At 42.9% G+C, this 23,207-nt stretch overlaps 2 protein-coding genes across 2 annotated transcripts; both read right to left on the bottom strand.

Annotated features, from left to right (window-relative positions):
• Positions 1 to 784: 784 nt before the first annotated feature.
• Positions 785 to 3,039, bottom strand: LOC128265185 (protein a6). Its single transcript, XM_053001042.1, has 2 exons — positions 2,672 to 3,039; positions 785 to 2,618 (listed from the first exon to the last, which is right to left on the bottom strand). The coding sequence occupies exon 2, from the start codon at positions 2,614 to 2,616 to the stop codon at positions 1,399 to 1,401; it is 1,218 nt and encodes a 405-aa protein (XP_052857002.1). The 5' UTR covers positions 2,617 to 2,618; positions 2,672 to 3,039; the 3' UTR covers positions 785 to 1,398.
• Positions 3,040 to 17,019: 13,980 nt separating this feature from the next.
• Positions 17,020 to 18,699, bottom strand: LOC128265187 (trypsin eta). The gene is given in 4 exon segments (XM_053001044.1): positions 17,020 to 17,939; positions 18,001 to 18,137; positions 18,140 to 18,270; positions 18,320 to 18,699. Coding segments are annotated over 4 exon segments (960 nt in total). The 5' UTR covers positions 18,643 to 18,699; the 3' UTR covers positions 17,020 to 17,570.
• Positions 18,700 to 23,207: the final 4,508 nt, after the last annotated feature.

The following is a 23,207-nucleotide window of genomic DNA, read 5'->3' as shown; positions in this document are numbered from 1 at the left end:
CAGCTATACGATTGTTCCTATAGGAGCTAAATGCTTTAGTCGTCCGATTTTGATGAAATTTAAAACGTAATTCTGAAATATTTAACCATTACTATATCTCGAAGCACTAAAAAAAAAATTAAAAAACACCAAAGTTATAATTTTTTTTTATTTATTTTTATGATTGTTCCTATGGGAGCTGTATGCTATAGTCGTGCGATTTTGATGAAGTTTAAATCGTAATTCTGAAATAATTAACCATTACTATGTGTCAAAGAACTAAAAAAAAAAATTAAAAATAGAAAAGTTATAATTTTTTTAAATTTATTTTTCCGATTGTTCCTATGGGAGCTATATGCTATAGTCGTCCGATCCGGCTCGTTCCGACTTATATACTACCTGCAATAGAAAGACAACTTTTGGGAAAGTTTTGTGCAGATAGCTTTAAAACTGAGAGACTAGTTTGCGTAGAAACGGACGGACAGACGGACGGACATGGCTAGATTGACTCTCCTAGTGATGCTGATCAAGAATATATATACTTTATAGGGTCGGAGATGTCTCCTTCACTGCGTTGCAAACTTCTGACTGAAATTATAATACCCTCTGCAAGGGTATAAAAAAAATCGAGAGTGATATATACAAAAATATGTAGAAGCTCTTATTTGATTTTTGTAACAAAACAAGTCAGTTTGAAAATCGATGTCTAAAAATCTCGATTCATCGAGGTCCATTATTTATTTTCTTTGATATAAACCGATTTTAAAGAATGACCAGTGTTCATAATTAGAAAATGCCTAGTTCCCTGTGAACAGTTATATACAATAAAAGTTTATTCCGATTTAGTGATCAGTTACATTTAGGAGGGTTGCGGCGGATAACACGTGTAGAATCACCCACGTACGTTCCACTTAATAAAATGTACACAATGCATAACTTAATCTAATCTTTACGGGATAGATATTGGGTTCATCTTCCAAATTTTTGACTTAAAATGTACGCAATGCATAACTTAATCTAAACTTTACGGTATAGATATTGGGTTCATCTTTCAAATTTTCTAGTCCTTTCTATTAAAGTTACAAATGTTTTTTTTTGCTCAAATCGACGCCTTTCTACTTCTTTTGTACGTTGTCGTCTCGTTTCTTTTAAAGCTTAAAATATGAGAAAGACAGAGACAGGGATAGATAAGGGAAACAGAGTGTGATGGGGAGCGTGTGGTACGGAAAGATAAAGGGAGAAAAAACGGCCGAAAAATTACTTGGCACTTGATAGGGGAAACTCTGATGGGTTGTCGATAAATCTAAGTTCATATTTGCACTACTAGCCACTGCTAGATAAAGTCTGAGCAGCACGTCCGGCTCGGGGAATGATTTCATGGCGATGGATAGCAGGGTCAGAATACAGTCCCGTTTAGGTTCATCCCAGCTTCCGGCGGCGCGGAAGCTGCAGCGGCAGAGCTACTGCGGAAGCGGACGCGGTGGCGTGCGCCATCACCGGGAGGGCCAGAGCAACGGGTGTCGCGATTCCCTCTCCGACGTACTGCAGGTGCTGTACGACCGAGAGCTGCGGCTGCTGCTGTTTAAGCAACTTCGCAGCAGCGTGTGCCTCTGCCGCCGTCACCAGGACAGGATGCACCATCTCGGCTGGTCGACCAAACCCGCCTCCACTGGCATGTGGGCCGCTGCTCTCGCAGTCGTCGTCGTCTGAGATCAGTGATATGCTGAGGTCGCTGGACAGTTTTAGGGAGATGGGCGTAGGCGGCGAGGGCGCCACCAGTGGTGCCACTTTGGCGCGCAATGCAGGCGACAATTTCTGCAGCTGTTCCGGCAGCAGGTCGTGTGTGTACTCCGGCACTCCACTAGAGGCCAGGCCTTCCCGAAGCTTGCTTAGCGAGAGTTCGTATATGCGGTTGGCGATGACCGTATGCACGGTGGTCTCGTCGGGCAGCGTGGCTGAGATGCCACCGCCCACATCCACCTTCAGGAAGCAATTCGTATCGTTGCCGCCCCTTTCTCCGGCAATTTTCTCCCCGTTGGTGGCCGCCTTGAGCACTGGGCAGGGCTTAAGATGGCCGGATATTCGCGACTGGCAGTTGGCAGTGGTGGAGTTGCGCGGCACCAGCGAAACGGTGATCTCCTCGATGGTCTCCGAGAGGGTGAGCGGTGCAAGGGGCGGCGGCGAGCGCATGCAGAGCTGCGGGCGCCTGGCTTCCTGGATGTTGTGCTCGTCGTCGCTGGTTATCAGGATGCTCTCGGTCACAGTGTAAGAGTGGGTGCTAGCCTTCCTCCTACCCACTCTATGCCGTCGCTGCCTGACGTGTGGGCGGCAGGGGGAAGGATTCGGAATGCGATTGTGGCCAGCGGCAGTGGACGGTCCAGCCGCCTCCAGGTCGTCGTCGTTATCTGATAGCAAGTCTATGGTTACGTCCGCGGGTAGGGTGGCAGCCATATAGCGCCGCTGCTGCTGGGACAAACGGTCAGTCTTGGAAGCCTGGGCCTGGGTGCGCGTCTGGGCCATGCAGACCCGCTGGCGCTCCCGCAGGCATTCCATCCATCGACAGCGGCGCCGCTTGAGCCGCCTGTTGTCGAACAGCCGTGGCGATATGTAGAATGGTTCGGAATGTCTCTGGTTCATGTCTGCAAGCGAAAAGATAAGTTGTTGCATAGGTTCCAATGCTCCGTTAGCTCACCAATTGTGTGGACTGCTCTGCTGGCGGCAGTGCCTGCGGACCAGCGGTCATGGACTCTAAGCTGGAGATATTCCTCTTGCACTTCCACTTCCACTGGCGGCTGTTCGGGTACAGTTGGATCCGGTCCGTTACTGTTTCTGCAACTTGCATAATGCGTGGCGGACAGGGCGCTCCAGCGGCGGCTGCGCGGGCTTAGGCGCTGCACCTCCCGCGGCAAGACATGCCGGGATGCAAGCGGGGCCGATTCTAGTGGTTTTCAGTGCTCCAGCTGCTGAAAGCGCGCCTCTGTTGTATTTTCCTTGCGTTGTTTATTTTGGGGACCCCAAAATTGGGGTAGCGATGTGAAAAACTGCATCGATAAGAGTCACATATCGATAGAGCGTCTATCGATATTCATGGGCAGTGGCTGGTAACACCAGTAGTAATTTGCAAGTTTGGCGCGCGGCTTGAATCACTTTAAAATTAATGAATCCGTATGGGCATTTTAATATATAAAGGAATTGATATAATTATGAATATTACGCTTATTGCTAGGGTTAACTAGGATTTTCATACCTCAACGACCACCAAGCCTTAGAAAATTTGTATTTTTTGAGCCAAACAGCTGTGCGGGAATAAATAAAAAAATCATGAAAAAAAAACACAAAAGACTGGCATTGCAAGTTAGAAAAAGAACTCAAGCTAACTTTGGCGCCACCCACAATTCTGAGATCCACTCAACGCTGGCGCAGGCGCTCTAAGTGAAGCTTTCACTCAAATCCGGCGGCAGCATTCACTCGAAATCCGCTAGTACGTTTAGAATGCAGCCAACTTCGGCAGGAGTCAGTTGGCAGTCGCCTTCAATTACGAATACAGCTGACACCTCTGGTCGGCGTTTCATAGAACGCATGCAAACGATTTTTCTTCAATATCTTTAAAATTTTTGAAATCGCCAAAGACGATAGACAATATTCAAATTTAAAAAAAAATGTAATTCAAACTTAAACAGAATTTATCCACAAGCTTTTATAGAAACTAATGTTCTATAAAATTAACACAAACCAAAGTGAACAAGAAAAGAAGCAAAACTTCGGCAAGCCGAAGTTTATATACCTTTGCAGCTAATGCAATAATTAAATATTCTTTAAAACACCTTAATTTCGAATTATATGCGTATATGTTAAAAAAATTTAAGATATGATGATTTTAAATTGAATTATTCGGTCGTTCCGATTTGAATAAAATTAAAAGCGTAGTTCTGAATTATTAATTTATAACTATGTCCAAAGAAAAAAAACAAAAAATTTAAAAAAGAGAAGCTCAATTTTTTTTCATTTTTTTTTTATATTTTGATGTATCTATGGGAGCTAAATGATATAGTCGTCCGATTTTTATAAAATTTAAAACTTAATTCTAAAAGAATAAACCATTACTGTATATTGAAGTACCAAAGAAAATATTAAACAAGAAAGGAAGCAAACTTCGGCAAGCCGAAGTTTATATACCCTTGCAGCTATTGCAAAAATTAAATATTCTTGAAAACATTAAAATTATGATTTACTTGCGTATATGCTTAAAAACATTGAAGCTATGATGATTTGTAGCTCAATTATTCGATAGTACCTATGGCTTATGATATCGTTTTCCGATTTAAAAAAAATTAAAAGCGTAATTCTAAACTGTCGAATTATTAAAAAGTCAAAAAGAATTAAAAAAAATTTTTTTTTTTAATATTTTTATTGTTTCCATGACAGCTTTAAGTTATAGTCGTCCGATTTTGATGAAATTTAAACCGAAATTCCGAAATATTTAATCATTACTAAATGTCGAAGAACTAAAAAAAAATTTTTTTCTGTTATTTTTCCGAGCTATGGGAGCTTTATGCTATAGTCGTCCGATCTGGCTCGTTCCGACTTATGTACTATTTGCAATAGAAAGACAACTTTTGGGAGATTTTATGCAGATAGCTTTTAAACTGAGAGACTAGTTTGCGTAGAAACGAACGGACAGACAGACGTGGCTAGATCGACTCTCCTAGTGATGCTGATCAAGAATATATATACTTTATAAGGTCGGAAACGTCTCATTCACTGCAAGGGTATAAAAACAGTTTTTTTAATTTTGTCCCCCGATAGTTTTTATGGGAGCCATATGATATAGGCGTCCGAAAGTATTTAATTTCAGTCAGAAGTTTGCAACAAAGTGAAGGAGACATTTACGACCCTATAAGTATATATATTCTTGATCAGCATCACAAGAAGAGTCGACCTATGCTCCCATGGAAACAATAAAAATATAAATACAAATTTTTGTTTCTAATGTAACTTTTCTATTTTGTAATTTTTTTAACAAATTTTTTTTGACTTACTAACAACTTTACAGTTTAGAATTAAGCTTTTAATTTTATTAAAATCGGAAAACGATATCATTTAGCTGCCATAGGTACTATCGAATAATTGAGCTACAAATCATCATAGCTTCAATGTTTTTATTTTATTTTTGCAATAATTGCATTTTCCAAACCTTCCATGTTGTTGCTTCCAAATCGTTATTTAATGCAAGAAAAGGAAGATAAGCGAGAGCAGAAACCGAAGCATCAAAGTTGCAAAAAAAAAGAGCACAGCATTATCAGCTGGCAACAAAACATGTTGTTGTTGTCTAAGCAACATTCCAGTTTCTTCTCTCTCGATGTTGGAATCGATCTTGCTCCAAGTCAGTTCCTATTTACACAAGTGTAGCTAAACACATGCACGTCGCGCAAAAACCAACAATTTTCCCGAATTCCTACGTGGGAATCGGTTCAACCTACTGTTCCAGCCTAAAGCAGCCACCCCTCACCCCAACAATAGTTTAAAATAGATACTTATTGCTTTGCATCATATTAATGTTGGAAAGTGAACGCGGAACACAAGTTTTCTATAAGTGCGCAGTAAATTTCAGCTGTAAATTCAACATAACCTTCAAGTTAAAAGTACATGTGGTAAAAAATGTTGAGAAAAAATCATCACCTGCGGATCCTGAAAAAAAAGGTGAGAACGCATATAGTGATTTCTATAAATTTCTATAAAAAAATTATTTTAAGATCTTAAACATATATAAACTTTAGACAAGAAAAAAAGCAAACTTCGGCAAGCCAAAGTTCATATACCCTTGCAGCTATTGCAAGAATTAATTACTTTTGAAAGCATTAAAATTATGATTTACTTGCGTATATGTTGAAAAACATTGAAGCTATGATGATTTGCAGCTCAATTATTAGATAGTTATTTTATATATTTTTATTATTTCTATGGGAGCTATGTGATATAGTCGTCCGATTTTGATGAAATTTAAACCGTAATTCTGAAATAATTACCCAATACTATATGTCGAAGAACTAAGAAAAGAATTAAAAAACAGCTAAGTTATATTTCTTTTTCATTTTTTTCCGGTTGTTCCTATGGGAGCTATATTATATAGTCGTCCGATTTTGATGAAATTTAAACCGAAATTCCGAAATATTTAGTCATTACTAAATGTCGAAGAACTAAAAAAAAAAAGCAAAGTTAAAATTTTTTTTCTGTTATTTTTCCGAGCTATGGGAGCTATATGCTATAGTCGTCCGATCCGGCTCGTTCCGACTTATGTACTATTTGCAATAGAAAGACAACTTTTGGGAAATTTTATGCAGATAGCTTTAAAACTGAGAGACTAGTTTGCGTAGAAACGAACGGACAGACAGACATGGCTAGATTGACTCTCCTAGTGATGCTGAGCAAGAATATATATACTTTATAAGGTCGGCAACGTCTCATTCACTGCAAGGGTATAAAAACAGTTTTTTTTAATTTTGTCCACCGATAGTTTTTATGGGAGCTATATGATATAGGCGTCCGAAAGTATTTAATTTCAGTCAGAAGTTTGCAACAAAGTGAAGGAGACAATTACGACCTTATAAGTATATATATTGTTGATCAGCATCACAAGAAGAGTCGACCTATGCTCCCATGGAAACAATAAAAATATAAATACAAATTTTTGTTTTTAATGTAACTTTTCTATCTTGTAATTTTTTAAACAAATTTTTTTTGACTTACTAATAACTTGACAGTTTACAATTAAGCTTTCAATTTTATTAAAATCGGAAAACGATATCATTTAGCTGCCATAGGTACTATCGAATAATTGAGCTACAAATCATCATAGCTTCAATGTTTTTAAGCATATCGCAAGTAAATAATAATTTTACGATTTCAAAATATATTTTAATTTTCAAAACAATATTGAACGGTTAAATTACGTTTAAATCCAATTAAAGCTTTAATTGGTTATTTAAATTAAACACACTTTCAACGTATTCACCACAAAGCTGGGGATTATTAATCATTTAGGAAAGAATCGGCCAACTTTGAAAGCGTGTTGTCCAACACCCACGAGTCAAATAAGGTCCATAAGAAAAGAGAAAAGAGGGACTAGAAAGGTCCGATTTTAGTATTGCACGCGAATGGCTCATTTCCCCACCTAGCCAAGCACCAAGAGCAGGACCAGCCAAGCAGCTGGAGACGGAGCTGCTCTTAGCAAAGGGGACTGCTCTAAGATGAAGGGGAAACCTTCCAAACCGGAGCAGGGCGCCGTAAGACAATAGACGGGAACCACAACCAAAATTATAGACTCCTTCTTGACTTGGCTCAGCACCTCCGTGCCGGACTCCATGCAGATCCAGATGCAGCTCCTTTGACTGTTTGTGTGCTGTGTTGTGTTTCTTGATTGCACTTTGGGCGTTTAGGTCCGCGTAGTGTGGAGTACGAGCACCCAGGCAGCCGCATCTTGGCGCGCCACATGCACCCGTAATCGACTCTCCCTGGCTTTGGATCCGACATCCCACTCCTGTTCCAGCTCTACTGCTGTTTCCGTATCCGTGTCCACCTCTCATCTCTTCCAGGTCGGTAAGACTGTGCCTGCAAACGTTTCCCGGTTCAAACGACCAACCCGACCCGACCCGTCTGTGCATTAAAGTAAATTCCTTTCGAACAGCCGGGTGAGGGGCAAGAGCTGCGCACTGAAGTCGATTTGAATGAATGCACGTCCTTGTTGCTCATCCCGGTGCTGATGTCGGAAGACTCCCGCTCCCGTTTCCCTCATCGCGTGGGAGTCTCGTCGCGACTTCAAGTGTTTGCCTTCTTCAGGTGTTGAGTTGAGTCAAGTTGGCATTGTCTTTTTGTTTTCATCGTCTGCTGCAGTTGTTTTGCCTCAGACTTTCCCACCTTCGGCTCGGTTGTCCCTCATTCAGCCGGCTGCTCATCCCCCGCCCGCGTCTTTTATATTGTGTTTTGGCATTACGCCAAATGTGCAAAGCCAACAAAATACCAAAAGATTGCACATTGCACCTGCCCTTGGAGCAGCGCTTTGGTTTCTTTTTATGTTCAAGGTCTGGGTGTGAGTCCTTTGGCATCCAATCCGGCCATTCGGTCCTTGCCCTTGTTGCTCAGTTCCCTGATGGCCAGCTCATCGATGTTGCTGATAGTGATGATGTTGCGGCTGCTATTGTTGATGTGCCTGCTGGCTGGTTGACCAAGCTCATCGGTTACTTTGATCTTCTTCCAGCGGCTGTAAGTACTCCCCTGGGACATTTCCTCTTGTGGGAGAGAGGTGATCTCTCCTCATGCGGAATAACACTCGCAGATTACGTGCATATTTGCTTCACAAATGTGGGATATTTTATTGTTCCGACACAAAAACTGTACTGCAAGTCGCACTGCCAAAATCCGATTTTATTATTTCATTAATGATGAAAACTCCGTGGTTCCAAAGATTAAGGAGCTTTTAGCCCTTTCCAAGTAACTCTTAATATCTCACCCTTCTACTAGGGATGATAGAATGAGTATAATTATTGGGCAGGTTCACTCACCAGCCAGCACGCCTGGAGAAATGTGCCGTCTAAGTGGACACTGAGGTGGACGGCAATCAAAGGCACTCACCTGCGGCAAAGCCATCTGTTCCGCATCGGTGTCGGTAGCTCCATCTGCATCTGTATCGTTTCCAGTATTGGTGCCACGGATGCGGATGCGGCGGCAAGTACCCGGGCAACGGTAAGTAGAAATTTGTGTCAATAGGATGGTTAAAGAGGCTTAAGTTAAATGGGAAAACTTCCGAATCAATGAACCGCAAATTGCATGCGAAATGCCAAAACGAAACTGTCGCCGCCGTCCAACTGAGCAGCGCCTGGGTGTGCATGGTCTGCTTGTGCTGCCAGCATGTGTGGGTGTGCTCTGGGGAGTGATGGTGTTGGTATGAGAATGGAGCCAAGTTAACTGAAAACGAAGTCGGACCGTAGTCGCAATAAACAAGGAAGCGCGACGCAAAAATGTATTTATACAGATCCATATGTGGAAATCCTTGTGTCCACCCCCTCACTCTCTTCACCACATATGCCTGTAGGGTCTAACTTAGACTGTCTTCGTGTGACCACAAGGACGTGCAGCAATAAAATATCCTTCGGTTTCTTGCGAGCGCTTGTAAATGCATCCGTCCGTATGCGAATTGAGTCTTCGAGATAGCGAGCAATGCCGAGGCTGGCGGGATGGATGTGGTATTTTATGAATTCGGTTTGTTGTTTCTACCAGACTGGGACTTAGACCTCTCATCTACTAACGTATTGAGCTAATGGCAAATTTCATTTGCTCGGCAAGTCATCAGCTGATGTCAGCTTCAATTTCGCGAGTTGTCTTCGTTGGATCGGCTAAACGATTTCAGGCCAGCAAGATTCCTCTCATGAATTTGCAACTCCATCAGTAAGGTAGAGCTCGCTCTGACTACATATACTTGTGCTAATCTGGCTGTACGATACGTGATTTCGTTGGCTAGAGTGTGCGTGTGGGCGGGAATGGTGGCACTTGAGCAGGCCTGCGACGTTTGTCTGTGTGTTATCCTTGCTTTTGCATGCAAAGATGCTGCAAAGTAGCTTAATACTTTATGCTCGCAATGAAAAGCCTTTTTACGATCGCATTATGCTTGTACGTACTTATATTTCAGTAGTTATATCATGCGTCTATTCGATACACACCCATACCCAGAACGGCGGGCACCCAGGGATATGTTTGTGCGGATGTAAGTGTGCTCGCATAAACTTGTTCAGGGCTTCTTCAGCGACTCCTTGGGCGCACTCCGCCACTACTCCGCCAGGGTTCGTTTCTGCAACTTTTAGCCGTATCGTACTTTACAGCAGGGTGCATGTTAAATGTGCGACACCATGCCGTATGAGTGATATCTGCAGTACATAAACTATGCAGTAAATAAGTTTATTATCACTTGGCTTCGTTTGTATTTCCTCAGGCTGCTTCAGATTCAATATTGGGCCACGCTCCAGTTTTCTTCCCACATGACGCTCCTTGTTTTATGCCGGCCTCTCTTTAAAACTTCCTTTTTTCACCAGTTGACTCTTTCCGACGTCACTACATAACAGCTCTTGGATTTGTCGATCAGGAGGAATGCTCCCGCCCTGCACTTGGGCCCAGTTTGGTAAATTTTCTTTTGAACTGGCCTGTAGAGAACGAGTTGAACTAAATACTCTTAGCTGCGAAACGGTCGTAGCAATTGTTGGGCTGCTGTTCTTGTTGTTGTTGCTTTTTCGGTTTTTGTGTGCTTGGGCAATGCAATAGGAAGTATTTTTGTAATCATTTTGCTGGCGATACCGCTTCTAATTAATACAAATGGTTTGATACACAATAAAGATTTTTCAACTTGGCTCGTTACTGGTCGTTGCCGCCCCTAGCCGTCCTTGGTGTCCTGACTGTGTCCTCGTTGAAGAAAAAAGTTTTTCCATTTCGAAAAGTTTTTATTTTGTGCTGCTGCTCTGGCTGATTCTGCTGGCCTGCAGTTGCACTGACTACTGAATGCTGCCCCCAGCCCAGTTATCTCTTTTGTTTTGGGACTTTTGCTTTGGTTCGCTTCTGCCTCTGCGTTTTACTCTTCGACGCCGCAGCCAACGTCATCACAATCACAATCATCATCATCATCATCATCATCATCATCATCATCATCATCATCATCATTAACGGTTGCGCTGCTTGGCTTATGTTTTATACCCTGTTTGAGAGTATTCCAAATTAATAAAAATATAACAGTCTATAGGTCTATGTTTTATACCCTGTTTGAGAGTATTCCAAATTAATAAAAATATAGCAGTCTATAGGAATCTTAATATTTTTTGGACTTAAGGAGCAAATTACTGTTAAATTCAGAAACATTTAGTAATTGGCAGGCAATTTTTATCGAAAATAATTATGTACCACAGCTGTTTTTTATAAAATTAGTTGTCTAGAGTGTTCTTAGTCTCGGTCTTCTGAACCGACTTGACTTTTGTGCTCGCCTCCTGTTTCTGCTTCTTGCTCTGCTTTGCTGTCGTCTTCATCAACGTACATTGTTTTTGTGTAATTTTGCAATAAACAGCAAAACAATTTAAAAAAAAGGGACTGGGAGGAGCGACGACAAAGCAAAGGATGTAACGTTTCGCCAAGTGGAGCGACGCTGAGCCAACCACACCACCCTACCCCATGAACACTTCCAGAAATAGGCAACGCTAAAAACCTAGTTAAAAAGTTGCGCTCTTCGTCCTTCGTCCTTTTCCCTTCCTGTTTCCTGCCCTTTTCTTCCTCTGTTTCCCCTTTCCCTCTTTGATCGTGCTCTTTTAAGTGCGACCGACCTACTGTTCATCCGCCATTTTCTCAACGCCCCACCATCCTCTTCTTCCCCAACTTTTGGTTGCGTTTGTAAAAGGCAAATGCCTTCATTTAATATGTGAACTGGACTTGTGGCCGTTTGTGTGGCTTCGGCAGGAGTTGGGTAGGGAGTTTGGCAGCAAGTTATTTTTGTTATTGTAATTGTTCGGCCTCGAATGCGGCTTCCCTTTACTCGAGGGTCCACTTCCTAATTGAAACGTATTTGCAAAAGTTTGCGTTCAATTTGCATTGAATTCTTTTTAAACAGACCTATAACTCGTGAGCCTTTTAATTCTGTTTGCCCAAGTTTTCCCAGCTTAAAAAGAGGACGTTCCGAATTTACATGGCTTAGGCGAAAAAAAAGAATGAACTGACGGATTGGAGGAACTACCACTAAGCCAACTTAATGACCACTCGTTACCGCTAATTGATTTCAATTAAATCACGCCCAAAACGACAACCGCTAAGGAAGCGCGGCTGATGTAGCCACAACAACTTAAACAGCAATTACCAAAATAGTCAGGAAACAAAACCGGCAACAACAATGGCCAAACCCTGTCGGCGAAGAGGAAGAGTTAGCGAAGGGTGCGGGTGCGGGGAAATGTCTGAGAACAAAATAAGAAAAAGCTAGCACGAATAAAGGGTGGCTGATGTGTTGGAACGCCTTCAGTGACCAGGCCTGTACTCCTCCAATATAGCCCCCACTGGCTTGGCAGGATGATTGGATAACGGGCCGGATGTCTTTGGTACAAGATGGGCATTCGCATCAAGCAACCATAAATTAGGGCATCTTAACATAACTTTGGCTGCTTAACTCAATAAAAATGCCAACACTGGAGCAGTGGAAATTGCTTTTGGAGCAAAGTAACGAGACATCAGCTGGCTGGGTGACTGACTCGCTAGCCATCCTTCATCCAACCCCTCGAGCCAAAGCCACCCTCTACAATAGCGGCGGAAAAGATTTTGGATAAAGTTAATTATTGCTCATTGGGTATGCGCTGTGAGCCGGGAAAAGTTGAGCTGCCTCCGTCCTCGGACCGCAGATGCTATGATGGAGCAATTAACAATAAAACTACACTTTCTAATTGGATAAAACGCTTTGCAAGTTCTCCGTTATCCGTTATGCTTCGCTAAATAGCCGCGCGGAATTCCCGGTGACTGCCACTGTCCTGATATATTTTAGGTTTGTGTTTTTCATCACATCATTTATTCAGAACCATTGAATGCAAAATAATGCCAACAATTTAAAACAAAGCAGTAGATTAAAAACTACATTTTTCATAAATACTTTGCAAATAATTATAAAGTGCTTGCATATTTATATTTTCCCCTTCATGACTGAAAAAAAAAAACACTTTAATCATTTAAATTAAGTTAATATATGGATGTAGGAGGCACAGAAGAAAAAAATTTCAATGTCCTACCTTTGCCTTTCCCTTAGCTTTGCCTTACCCTATTCAAGGCGGTGTTTTACTGGCTTCGACCGCACCTGCCGGTTTGATCCAAGCAGGAAGAATTTTTTTAATTTGCACTTATTGGATTTATTTTTTGTGTTCTTAGGGGAGAGAGCATTTGAATTCTCGCTTTGCAGCTTTTGATTGGCTGAATCGCTTTATGCATCGAAACTAAAATAATGTTGTTTAATTCATCAATGCGATGAGGTTGCCTCTCCCACGCAGACAAAAAACATCCAATTTGTTTGTTAATTAAAAACAATTAAGCTGACCACGGGTTTTCCCTGCCATTCCATGTTCCTCGGATCACACGCATTCTGCAAAAATCAGGAGGTACACTTGGGGGCTGGAAATAAGACTAATTTGCTATCCTTATTCGGAACTTTTCTATTCGACCGGCGACTGACGGCGCGGTCTGGACCTGGGCCTCGGTCGGGGTCGCATTTTTCGACGCTGCTCGTTTTTAAAAGCGGGGGTGGTGTCCCTCTAGCAGCAAAGTCGCCAGCAACAAATTAATACAAATAGTCTGCTGTGGTCTGGGCCATAGATTACACTTTCAGAGATTCATTCTTGGCGTCGTCCGCCTCGTGGCCAGTTGAAGGAGGGTAATCGGGTTGTCTTTGACTGTAAGCTTTCAGTCCGGAGAGCAAACGGCAATGGGTATGACGCGTTCGGAACCGTGGATCTTGGTGCTCTTTAGATGCTTCACTCCGACACTACCGTCAACTACAGCTATAGCTATCATCCCGCTGTCTGTCTCTTGGGAAGTTTTCTCTAATGTTCAGCTCGGACTTGGGCAGAAACCAGTGGCGGCTGGCTAATGCGCTTTACGTATGCGGACAAAGAACTCCCGGACTGCACGAGTAGTAAATTATTTATTGGTATATTTGGCTTTTGAATTGAACACTTACGAAACATGGGGCGAAAAGCACACATTCAAGGCAGAAGTGAAAAAGTTTTAATAGAATTTCGTGTTTGATATCCTTTTTGCGAATTGCTTTGTCTGCTCTGGCTAAGCTCCGACCTTTGGCTCCATCCCCATTCGCATTCTCAATACTGAACCTTATCCCTGCCTCAAGCCCGATCCCAATCAACTTGAGACCCGCCATTCGAGGCGTTAGTTACATTGTCTCCCTGGTTTTGTTCGATATTCCATGTTCGTCTATTTGTTTGGTCGTTTTGTTCGCACTCAATGTTTTGTTATTATTGCCCTTAAAGTGTCCTGAGTTTTTGGTTGTGTGTGGGGGTAATTTGCCAGCTCTCCACATCCTCTGACAATGGAAGAAACATTTCTTTATAGACCAGGTGAGAGCGCTGCGATTCTTACCTTTCAAGCTGGATAATGTAATGATCCATTTACATAATCATCTCATCTATGAGCTCAATAAAGTCGAAGAGCTTGCCACTTAATTATGAACAGATGCAAAGGGTGTAATCGGATTTTTGTACCGACCTATGTTTATCAAACATTTGATTTGATTTGCCTAAAAGTGCATTCGTTACACGCAATCTGAGGGGGCAGCCAAAATATGGCGTTATAATAATTTTCATTGGAAAATTTACACATGCATAATTAATTAGTATCAAAAATTTAAGACTCACACTTTGTATCTGCTTAAATATTTACACTTCGTGCCAAATTTGTATGCAAATCGCTTTGCTACAGACTGACAATAACGAGCACATACACACCCACCCAGGCACACGCACACTGCTCCACTCAGCAATACGGCCAAACAGCCAAGCCAAGAAAAGCACCCATCCGCCCACACACAGACAGGCACACGCGAAATGCCAGACAATTAAAACCATACTGCATGGGCCACTTGCCTAGGGCTACGACCTCTGTGGCAGTTACCGCTTTAAATTACGAAGCTTGTGTAAATATCCACTAAAAAGATATATCGATATTTCCCAATTGGTCTATAGAAATCAATGAATTCTGCTTTATATTTATAGTTAAGGTAAAAAAGTATATCCAAAGAAAATTAAATTAATTGCAATTTTAACCTTCCAGAAATTATTTTCTTCTTTAAAATTAAAGCCAGTCTTACAACCAAAATATAATATAATTGTCAGCGAATCACTAAATACACGTGATGGATTAAAGTATATTCGCAATGGGGTTTTATAATTTAGATTTTAAAGTGCGACCAATCATGTTTTTTAGCATTCCTAGACAAATGGCCGTCAATGTAGCCCGCCAGTGTTGGGCAAACAGAATTGAAAACGGGTTGCCTGCCGCTGGCGTTCCTGTCGTGCCCATCCTGCTCGTCACCCCATCCCGAGTAGTTGGAGTTTTTGGGTGATTGGACTGCGGCTCTGATGGGTGGCGTTGAATCCGGGGTTTGGCGGTCAAAAGGGGGCTACTGGCGTTGATTGTTGTTTTTGAAAACCCTTTTGGTGTTTGCATTTAACGAACAGGGCCACTACGACGCAGCAACAAAAACAACAATAGAGCCAATATAACAGACATGATGGGATGAAATGGGCTGGGATCGGTATTCCACGGGTCGGGGATGGGAACAGCAAACGGAGAACGGAGGATATGGGAAAGATGCAAGGGAAGGCAGTGAAGCTAATAAAAGGCTCGTTACAATGAAAACAAATCAAATCGCAGGCCAAGCCATCATCCGTCAGACCAAAGCAAATCCCAGCGAAAATGAAACATGGCTAACGAATGCCACCGCCAAACAGGAAGTAGTTTGAATTTCCGGTGTCATACCGAACCCCGTTTCCACTAGGACCCGAATCCACCCATAAGAACCTGCTTTTTTCCGCCTAAATGTTCAAATTGATTACTGTAGTGGATTGAGCTGAGCTTGGTGAAGGTTGTGGAAAGTGGGTGGGTGATTGAAGGGGGGCTGACCGGGCGGTGCTCAGAGGTCAACTCATCCTCACTTTAAAATGCCATTAAAATGTATTTACAAACGCAAATTGATAGCGATTTCGGTTGGGATCTGGCCAGAAAATCGTGCCCTGCTACTGCTTACTGGTCGACTTTTGGTAGGGACTGGTACGCGCTCGTGTTCGACGTGTTGACGTTGGAGCTTAGCCGTCGATTTGTCAGCAGGTGCGACCTAAACCGCTCGGACTCGCCCTTCAGTCACCTCCACATGCACACGTGTCTGTTCACCCTGTTTTGTTCCGAAGTTCAACGACCAGAGCTAGGATTTTTCATGCTGTTTCATGATCAAATAAATTTATCGAAGGAACGAAAGGGGCGGGTGCCTTGCCAACTACCGCTTTTCTGGCGGTGGTTTCGACGGTTTCGGACTGTGCGTGAGCATCATCCCGAGATTAGAGCGTGGATTTGGTGCTAAACACGTCGATGATCCAAGCAGGAAATGCATGTTGCAGGCTGGCTAATGGAATACCCTGTGCATTTCGCCGGATTCAGACAACTACGGTGACAAAGTTTAACTGCAATTATTTCCAAATGAACTTGCCTTGAAATGCAATTTAGGCATGTGTCTAATATATGCAAACAATTTACTGCTGGGGGCGCAAAAAGGGAGCAGGAAATGCCAGGGACTTGGCTACAAAAGCAGACACAGAACTAGCGCGTGCGTGTGTCGCAACAACGGAAACACAATGCTGAATCAATATTCAGAAGAACGGGGCGCTGACGAGCCAACTTGGTAAACAAGAAGCGTGACAAAATGATAAAGTGTCGACTCCGCTGGCGGAGGGGCTAAGAAAATAACAACTTGTTGGGCAGGACGCAGCAGGACGGAGCAGAGCCATGGCGAAGTGAGCAATAAACATACGCGATTAAATTCATTATGAACACTTGAACAGCACACAATACGGCTGTGAAATGACAAACCTGATAGCGAATGTCTGTAAATATGTGTCTGGGTCGGGTCGGGTCCCACATCAATTCAACATTGTTTTGTCGCCTCCCTGTCGTCGTCACCGAGGCTGTTTCGCAATGGCCTTGTCTAAAGCCTGGAGCACGGAGCATCCCTCGCTAGGGACACGTTCGTGACTTGTGTTGCTAAGGTCTTGGCTTTTCCAATCGTATGTGTAAGTTGTTGGAGTGTGCGGACTTGATTACTAATTGCATTGCTAATATGAAATCAACATACTTCCGCACTGATTTCTACATGAGATTCAACTGGAGCTGAGACTGGGGGTCCATTTTGCAGAGACCAGGACATTTGGTAGGAACATTTTAGTCTTGCGGTCATCAACCTAAACGCAATGCAGCATCAAAAAAATCAAGCTCATTTTACTGTACCGCCTCAGGCGCAGAGTTCCCTATAATCTGGACGAGGACACCGCTAACCCTAATTGATACAATCAACATTTGGTGAGCGCCCCAAATGAACCATTGCGAATTGTTGCATAATGTTCTCTGCTTGGTATGCTGTGGGTTCAGGATCGGCGAGAGGGGAGGCCTTAACCTCGGTTGTGATGCGATAATTGCTGTCACAAACAGTGAATCCACTGGCAGCACAGCGTCAGCGTAACCATAAACCGTTGTTCCACCCAGCCCATACGGAAAGATTGGGTGTGCGTGTGTGAGCAAGTAATAGCGGGGCGTGCACATTGCGCCATTTGCAACCTCGCATTCGTATCTCCATCGCCATAGCTGCCCGCCCTCACCTTCATGGATGACAGGCCATGCCGCTGCTTTCAGTCATTTTTGGTTTGTCGCCTACAGACTCGGAGGTTTCCTGGCTTGCAGGATAGTAGCTGCGATTACTTAGTAGCTCTTCCAGCACCTTCCGGCGCAAAAAAAGCCTGTTGAATAAACCGCCGGCGCTACCATATACCCGTAAAAAAGCCAAGGAAGGCCAGCAGAAGCTGCATTAGGGTCAACAGCGTCAACGTTGGACACGGCCTCCGGGGGCATGAGTTCTCGTTGATCCAATCCCTGAAGTGGTAGACATCGGTGTAGATTCCGGCTGAATCGGGCTCACCACAACCCGTGCCGAAGGATACGACGCCGGCCACCTTATTGTCACAGATAAGCGGCCCACCGGAGTCGCCTTGGCAGCTGTCCACTTCGGTGTTCCTCTTGTCATTGGCGCAGAGCATACCCACCTTGGTCCAGCCTAGGAGCTTCTGGCAGAAGGTATCTGGCAAAACTTTCACCTCGCCGTTGATGACTTCATCGGGAAGTGGCCCGTACTAGAAATTGTGGAAAGGTGCGTTGAGGATAGGCAAGTAGGAAAAAGGCGAAGGAACTGACCTGTATGACCGTGCCCCAGCCGACAATGGTGCATGGGACCCCGGCCACCGGGGCCTTGTCATACAGAGGCATGCTGGCGACAGCATCCCCCAAGTTCAGATCCTTCTTCACCAACACAAGGCCGATGTCAAATTTTGCGATTTTCCCTTTTTGTACTTGGGGTGCGGTATAAGCCTCTTCGCTTCTACAGTTTGAGTGGTGCTGCTTCTCACCAGCCTCTTCGGCGTTCCAGCGATGACCGTTAATTTTCTGGGCATGAGCTTGCGGCGACTGCAGGGGTCGATAAATGGGCGTTGTTAAGGGCTGCCGCAGTACTCACTCATAATACAGGCAGTGGGCCGCCGTCAAGATTGACCGCTGGCTGATGATCGCACCCGCGCAAAAGTGGTTATCGCCAAAGAACTTCTTTGATTTTCCCATTCGCAGCGAGACTACATACTTGACCAGATCATTTGTGTGCGGCCGATAGCCACCCGTGATCATGAACTGGAAGTCTGAGGCGCTGGGATCATTCCGACTAGCGGGCGGAGTCGTCTGTGATTCTCTTGATTCATCGGGTACTATTGTATTAAGATCAAACGGGATTAAAGCAGCATTTACATAAATCAGCAATAAACAAACAACAAATTTGGACGGACACATTTTGAATTTTTTTTATAAGTGTTCTGACTGAAAACGCCAGACTGTTATGTTGCAACATAAAATAGGACCTAAGCGAGAAGACCAGTAAATGGAAGCACTGCCGTTGAAAGATAGCGCTTACAGCCATCTGATAAACTGATGAAAAAGTCGCCGTCATAAATAACTTGCACGCGTTAACAGGCAAGTGCTAAGTGTGCGTGTGAAGCAACAGGAAGCATTTATTTATCCCCTAAACCGCCCAGCTTTCTGTGAACTGCACTTTACCCTATTTCGAACCACTCAGTCAAGTCAGGCCAAGCCGTTCTAGGCGAGCAATCCGGCCAAAACCACACACACACTGGCACTTTGTTGTCAAGTTTTTCCCCGCTCCACGCACACCCTTGCCAGTTAGTAGTTGGTTGTTTCATGTCACTTAAGTCGCTGCCCTACCAGGCTTCTTTCCATAAGTCCTCTATGGCAAACGAGCCAGGCAGTCGACGTCCGGGGTGAAGGTGTTGGTTGGGTCGTTATCATTAATTTGCAGCCCGCTTTTTGCAATAATTTAAAAGACACTTCTTTTTCCTTAGCCCAACTTTGAGATGGGCATGCCTGAATCCGCCGACAAGACAATCCACGGTGGGTTGTTCGGTACTAGTGGTCGTCATCTAGCAGTCGAGCAGGTCGTAGCAGGCAGGTCCAAGGACCCTAAGCTGCTCCTTGAGCTTTTTACCGGTAGTGCCTGACTTCCTGCTGCCTTGGCAAAGTTTTTAAGTTGAGTTGTCATTTCGCCCGCTTACTAAAAACAAATTTTTGCGGCAAAGAAAAAAAGGGAAACCATTTTTTATGGCCCACATTTAGAATGCTCGGAGACTACCTTCATGCGTAATGATAGAGCAGTGGCAGCTTAGAATATCAGTCAATTTTAAGCTAGCTTCATATTTTGATAAATACGAAACAGAATCCAGCGACTGCGTGCATGAATGCCATAGCACCGAAATTTTTTCGATGAGCGCAAAATCTAAATCGGATTCCGAGACAAGGCCAGGAGCAGCTGCATAAGTTCGCCAGGGTGGTGGGTAGGAACCGGTTGTCATACAGCCAAACAATTATGGCACCTGACTGCTCTCTGATAGCACACCGCCAGGCATTCCACACAAGCCAGACATGCAGGAGTGTGCTCTTCTTATTACTTATCGCCACTGGACGATGCCGAGCTCTGATAATTGGTGCCTTTTGCAGTTTTAACTAAAACACAATCGGACGAGTCCGACTCGCACTCGGTCAAGGGATAAAAACGTCAAGGCGAGCGGGTGGTTGTGAAGCAAATGCAGCCAGACCCGTTTATTTTCCAAAGCTATGTTAGTCCCCTAGCCTGGCCCGGCTTTTTTGGACCCGACGCCGCCCCTGACCTGTATTTGTTTGCATACATTGATTGAATTTGTTCACGCCATTAAATTTGCAAATTGCTATCGGCAATTTTGCATAAAATGCAGTGTAAGATTTTACCGCACAACAACCCCGGCTGTTGAATGGCTATTGCTCAACATAGCTCCTGTTGTGTCTGTCATTGTCCGGGTCCGTGTCCGTGTCGGTGTTTTCGGCAAGGACAAGGCCAGGACCATACACTGTATCCTAGTGCAGGTTTGGCATTTGAGCCATTAACTATTCATATGGCAAACCGGCAAACCAGCAAAACAGCCCTGGAATGGGGCACTTGATGACACATTTGATTCCGCCTGTCAACGACCGACAACCAGTGCAAGACAAGGTCAGTCCGGGATAATTGTCACTACTCCAGACTCCGCTCCGTCTGTCAGCTGTCAACTAAAAAGCCTTAGTCCAAGAACCTTTCTCGGGGCTCAGCCGGATCGAGCTAAGTGGGCTGACCTTTGTTTGATTCGCACTTAACAGGCATAAACAGTGCTTAACTTTCCACAAAACGGTGTATCAGGGACCGAAAAGCGCTGAAAAATTGAAATTATATATCCCGTGGGAACTTTTCTCTGCTGTGATAAATCCGTGAACTGGGAAATCGAATTTCGGACGGCTTAAGGACTCCCCTTGCGAATTCAGTTGGAATATGCGAATTTTTTAAAAGCGGAGCCTCAGGCCATTGTCTTCGAAGGGTGTTCGGGAAATGATCAGGGGGCTGAGGGACCTGCAATATATTTACATTACCCCACTCAACATCTCGGCTTGCGCTACATTATTTCACTTGTGCGGCCTGTTAAATTTATGATAAAAGTTTTGCTGTTTTTGCAGAGGAAGAGACTGTGGGGCACCATTCAATATTACTCTTTTCGCTTCATTTAGGTCAGCAAAGCTACAACCTCGCAGTCTGAGGGTTAACGGTAGCGAGGAGTTTCTTTGCCTGCCATACAAAGTTACGTTTCTAGTGAAACATACCCATCTCTTGCACCTGACATGATTACTATTGAAACGAGACTTCCGATACAGTTCACTAATCTTCGCTTCATCTTTCTTACTCTGCAGTTTCCGTCGACCATATCCAGATTAAACTGGCCGATTCGCGGGCAAATTACTTTTCCGCTCGACGAAACTATAATCCTAATTATCTTGCCATTTCTCTCTTTCTAGAGTATCCTATCTCTAAAATTATTCGAGTGACTACCTTCATGAAGCCAGAGCCTTTGAGCGCTGATGTGTGCTTCCTTAAAGCTCTTCCTTCACTGACCTTCTGGCTTAATTGCATTTTTTCCCCAGACCCGCCCTGCTCTATATGAAAAGCAACCACTCTGGAGCGACATGGGGGGGAATTTTCCCACGGCTGATTGAATTTGGAAATGCTGTCGGCTGCACTCTAAGTTGGCATCGTCTCTGTCCAGCCAAATTACATTAGTTGCAGTGCGGCCGCGGCTTATCTTATTTAAAGTAATCACAGAGAGGCGGCTTCATTCGAATCCTAGCATTCACATAAAAACCATTAAACTTGCCGTTAAGTGCTGGGAAACAGTGGCAAAAATTGGTAATAGTTAAGATCAACATATATTAGCTCAAAGAAGATGGGTCTACTTAAATCGAATTTTTCAAATTGAAGAGCCCACTTTAGCTGATTAACTAGTTTCGGTCTCAAGTTAATAAAACATGTTTTGAATTATGGTCCGATTATAAAGAGTAACACGCCAATCGAAAGGTATTAGTTAAAAAATCGTAGTCGTATCACGACTTAACCGATAATATATACCCTTGCAGAGGGTATTATAATTTCAGTCAGAAGTTTGCAACGCAGTGAAGGAGACGTTTCCGACCCTATAAAGTGTATATATTCTTGATCAGCATCACTAGGAGAGTCGATCTAGCCATGTCTGTCTGTCCGTCCGCTTCTACGCAAACTAGTCTCTCAGTCTTAAAACTATCTGCATGAAACTTTCCCAAAAGTTGTTTTTCTATTGCATGTAGTACGTAAGTCGGAATGAGCCGGATCGGACGACTATAGCATATAGCTCCCATAGGAAAAAATCGGAAAAATATATAAAAAAAATTATAACTTTGCTGTTTTTTAATTTTTTGTTTGGTTCTTCAACATATAGTAATGGTAAAATATTTCCGATTTCCGGTTTAAATTTCATCAAAATCGTTCCGGCTTATATACTACCTGCAATAGAAAGACAACTTTTGGAAAAGTTTCATGCAGATAGCTTTAAAACTGAGAGACTAGTTTGCATATAAACGGACGGACAGACGGACAGACGGACGGACAGACGGACATGGCTAGATCGACTCTACTAGTGATGCTGATCAATAATATATATACTTTATAGGGTCGGAAACGTCTCCTTCAATGCGTTGCAAACTTTTGACTGAAATTATAATACCCTCTGCAAGGGTATAAAAATTATAACTGTTGTTTTTAATTTTTTTTTTTTAGTTCTTCGACATATAGTAATGGTTTAATATATCAGATTTACGGTTTAAATATCATCAAAATCGGACGACTATAGCATATATCACCCATAGGAACAAACGGAAAAATAAATAAAAAACAAGAAAGGAAGCAAACTTCGGCAAGCCGAAGTTTATATACCCTTGCAGCTATTGCAAGAACTAAATATTTTTGAAAACATTAAAATTATGATTTACTTGCGTATATGTCTAAAAACATTGAAGCAATGATGATTTGCAGCTCATTATTAGGTAGTTATTTTATATAATTTTATTATTTCTATTGGAGCTATATGATATAGTCGTCCTATTTTGATGAAATTTTACCCGTAAATCTGATATATTAAACCATTACTATATGTCGAAGAACTTATAGAAAAATTTAAAAACACCAAAGTTATAATTTTTTTTTATTTACTTTTATGATTGTTCCTATGGGAGCTATATGCTATAGTCGTCCGATTTTGATGAAATTTAAACCGTAATTCTGAAATATTTATCCATTACTATATCTCGAAGAACTAAAAAAAAAAATTAAAAAACAGCAAAGTTATAATTTTTTTTCATTTATTTTTCCGATTGTTCCTATAGGAGCTATATGCTATAGTCGTCCGATTTTGATGAATTTAAAAAATTTATTGTAATTTTTTTTTAGAAATTCTGTTTGATTATTTAATTATTTG

Source organism: Drosophila gunungcola, unplaced genomic scaffold, assembly GCF_025200985.1.
Source record: "Drosophila gunungcola strain Sukarami unplaced genomic scaffold, Dgunungcola_SK_2 000099F, whole genome shotgun sequence".
Classification (NCBI taxonomy): Eukaryota; Metazoa; Arthropoda; class Insecta; order Diptera; family Drosophilidae; genus Drosophila; species Drosophila gunungcola.
The sequence above is the reverse complement of the archived record's forward strand: the minus strand, read 5'-3'. Positions and strand labels throughout refer to the sequence as shown.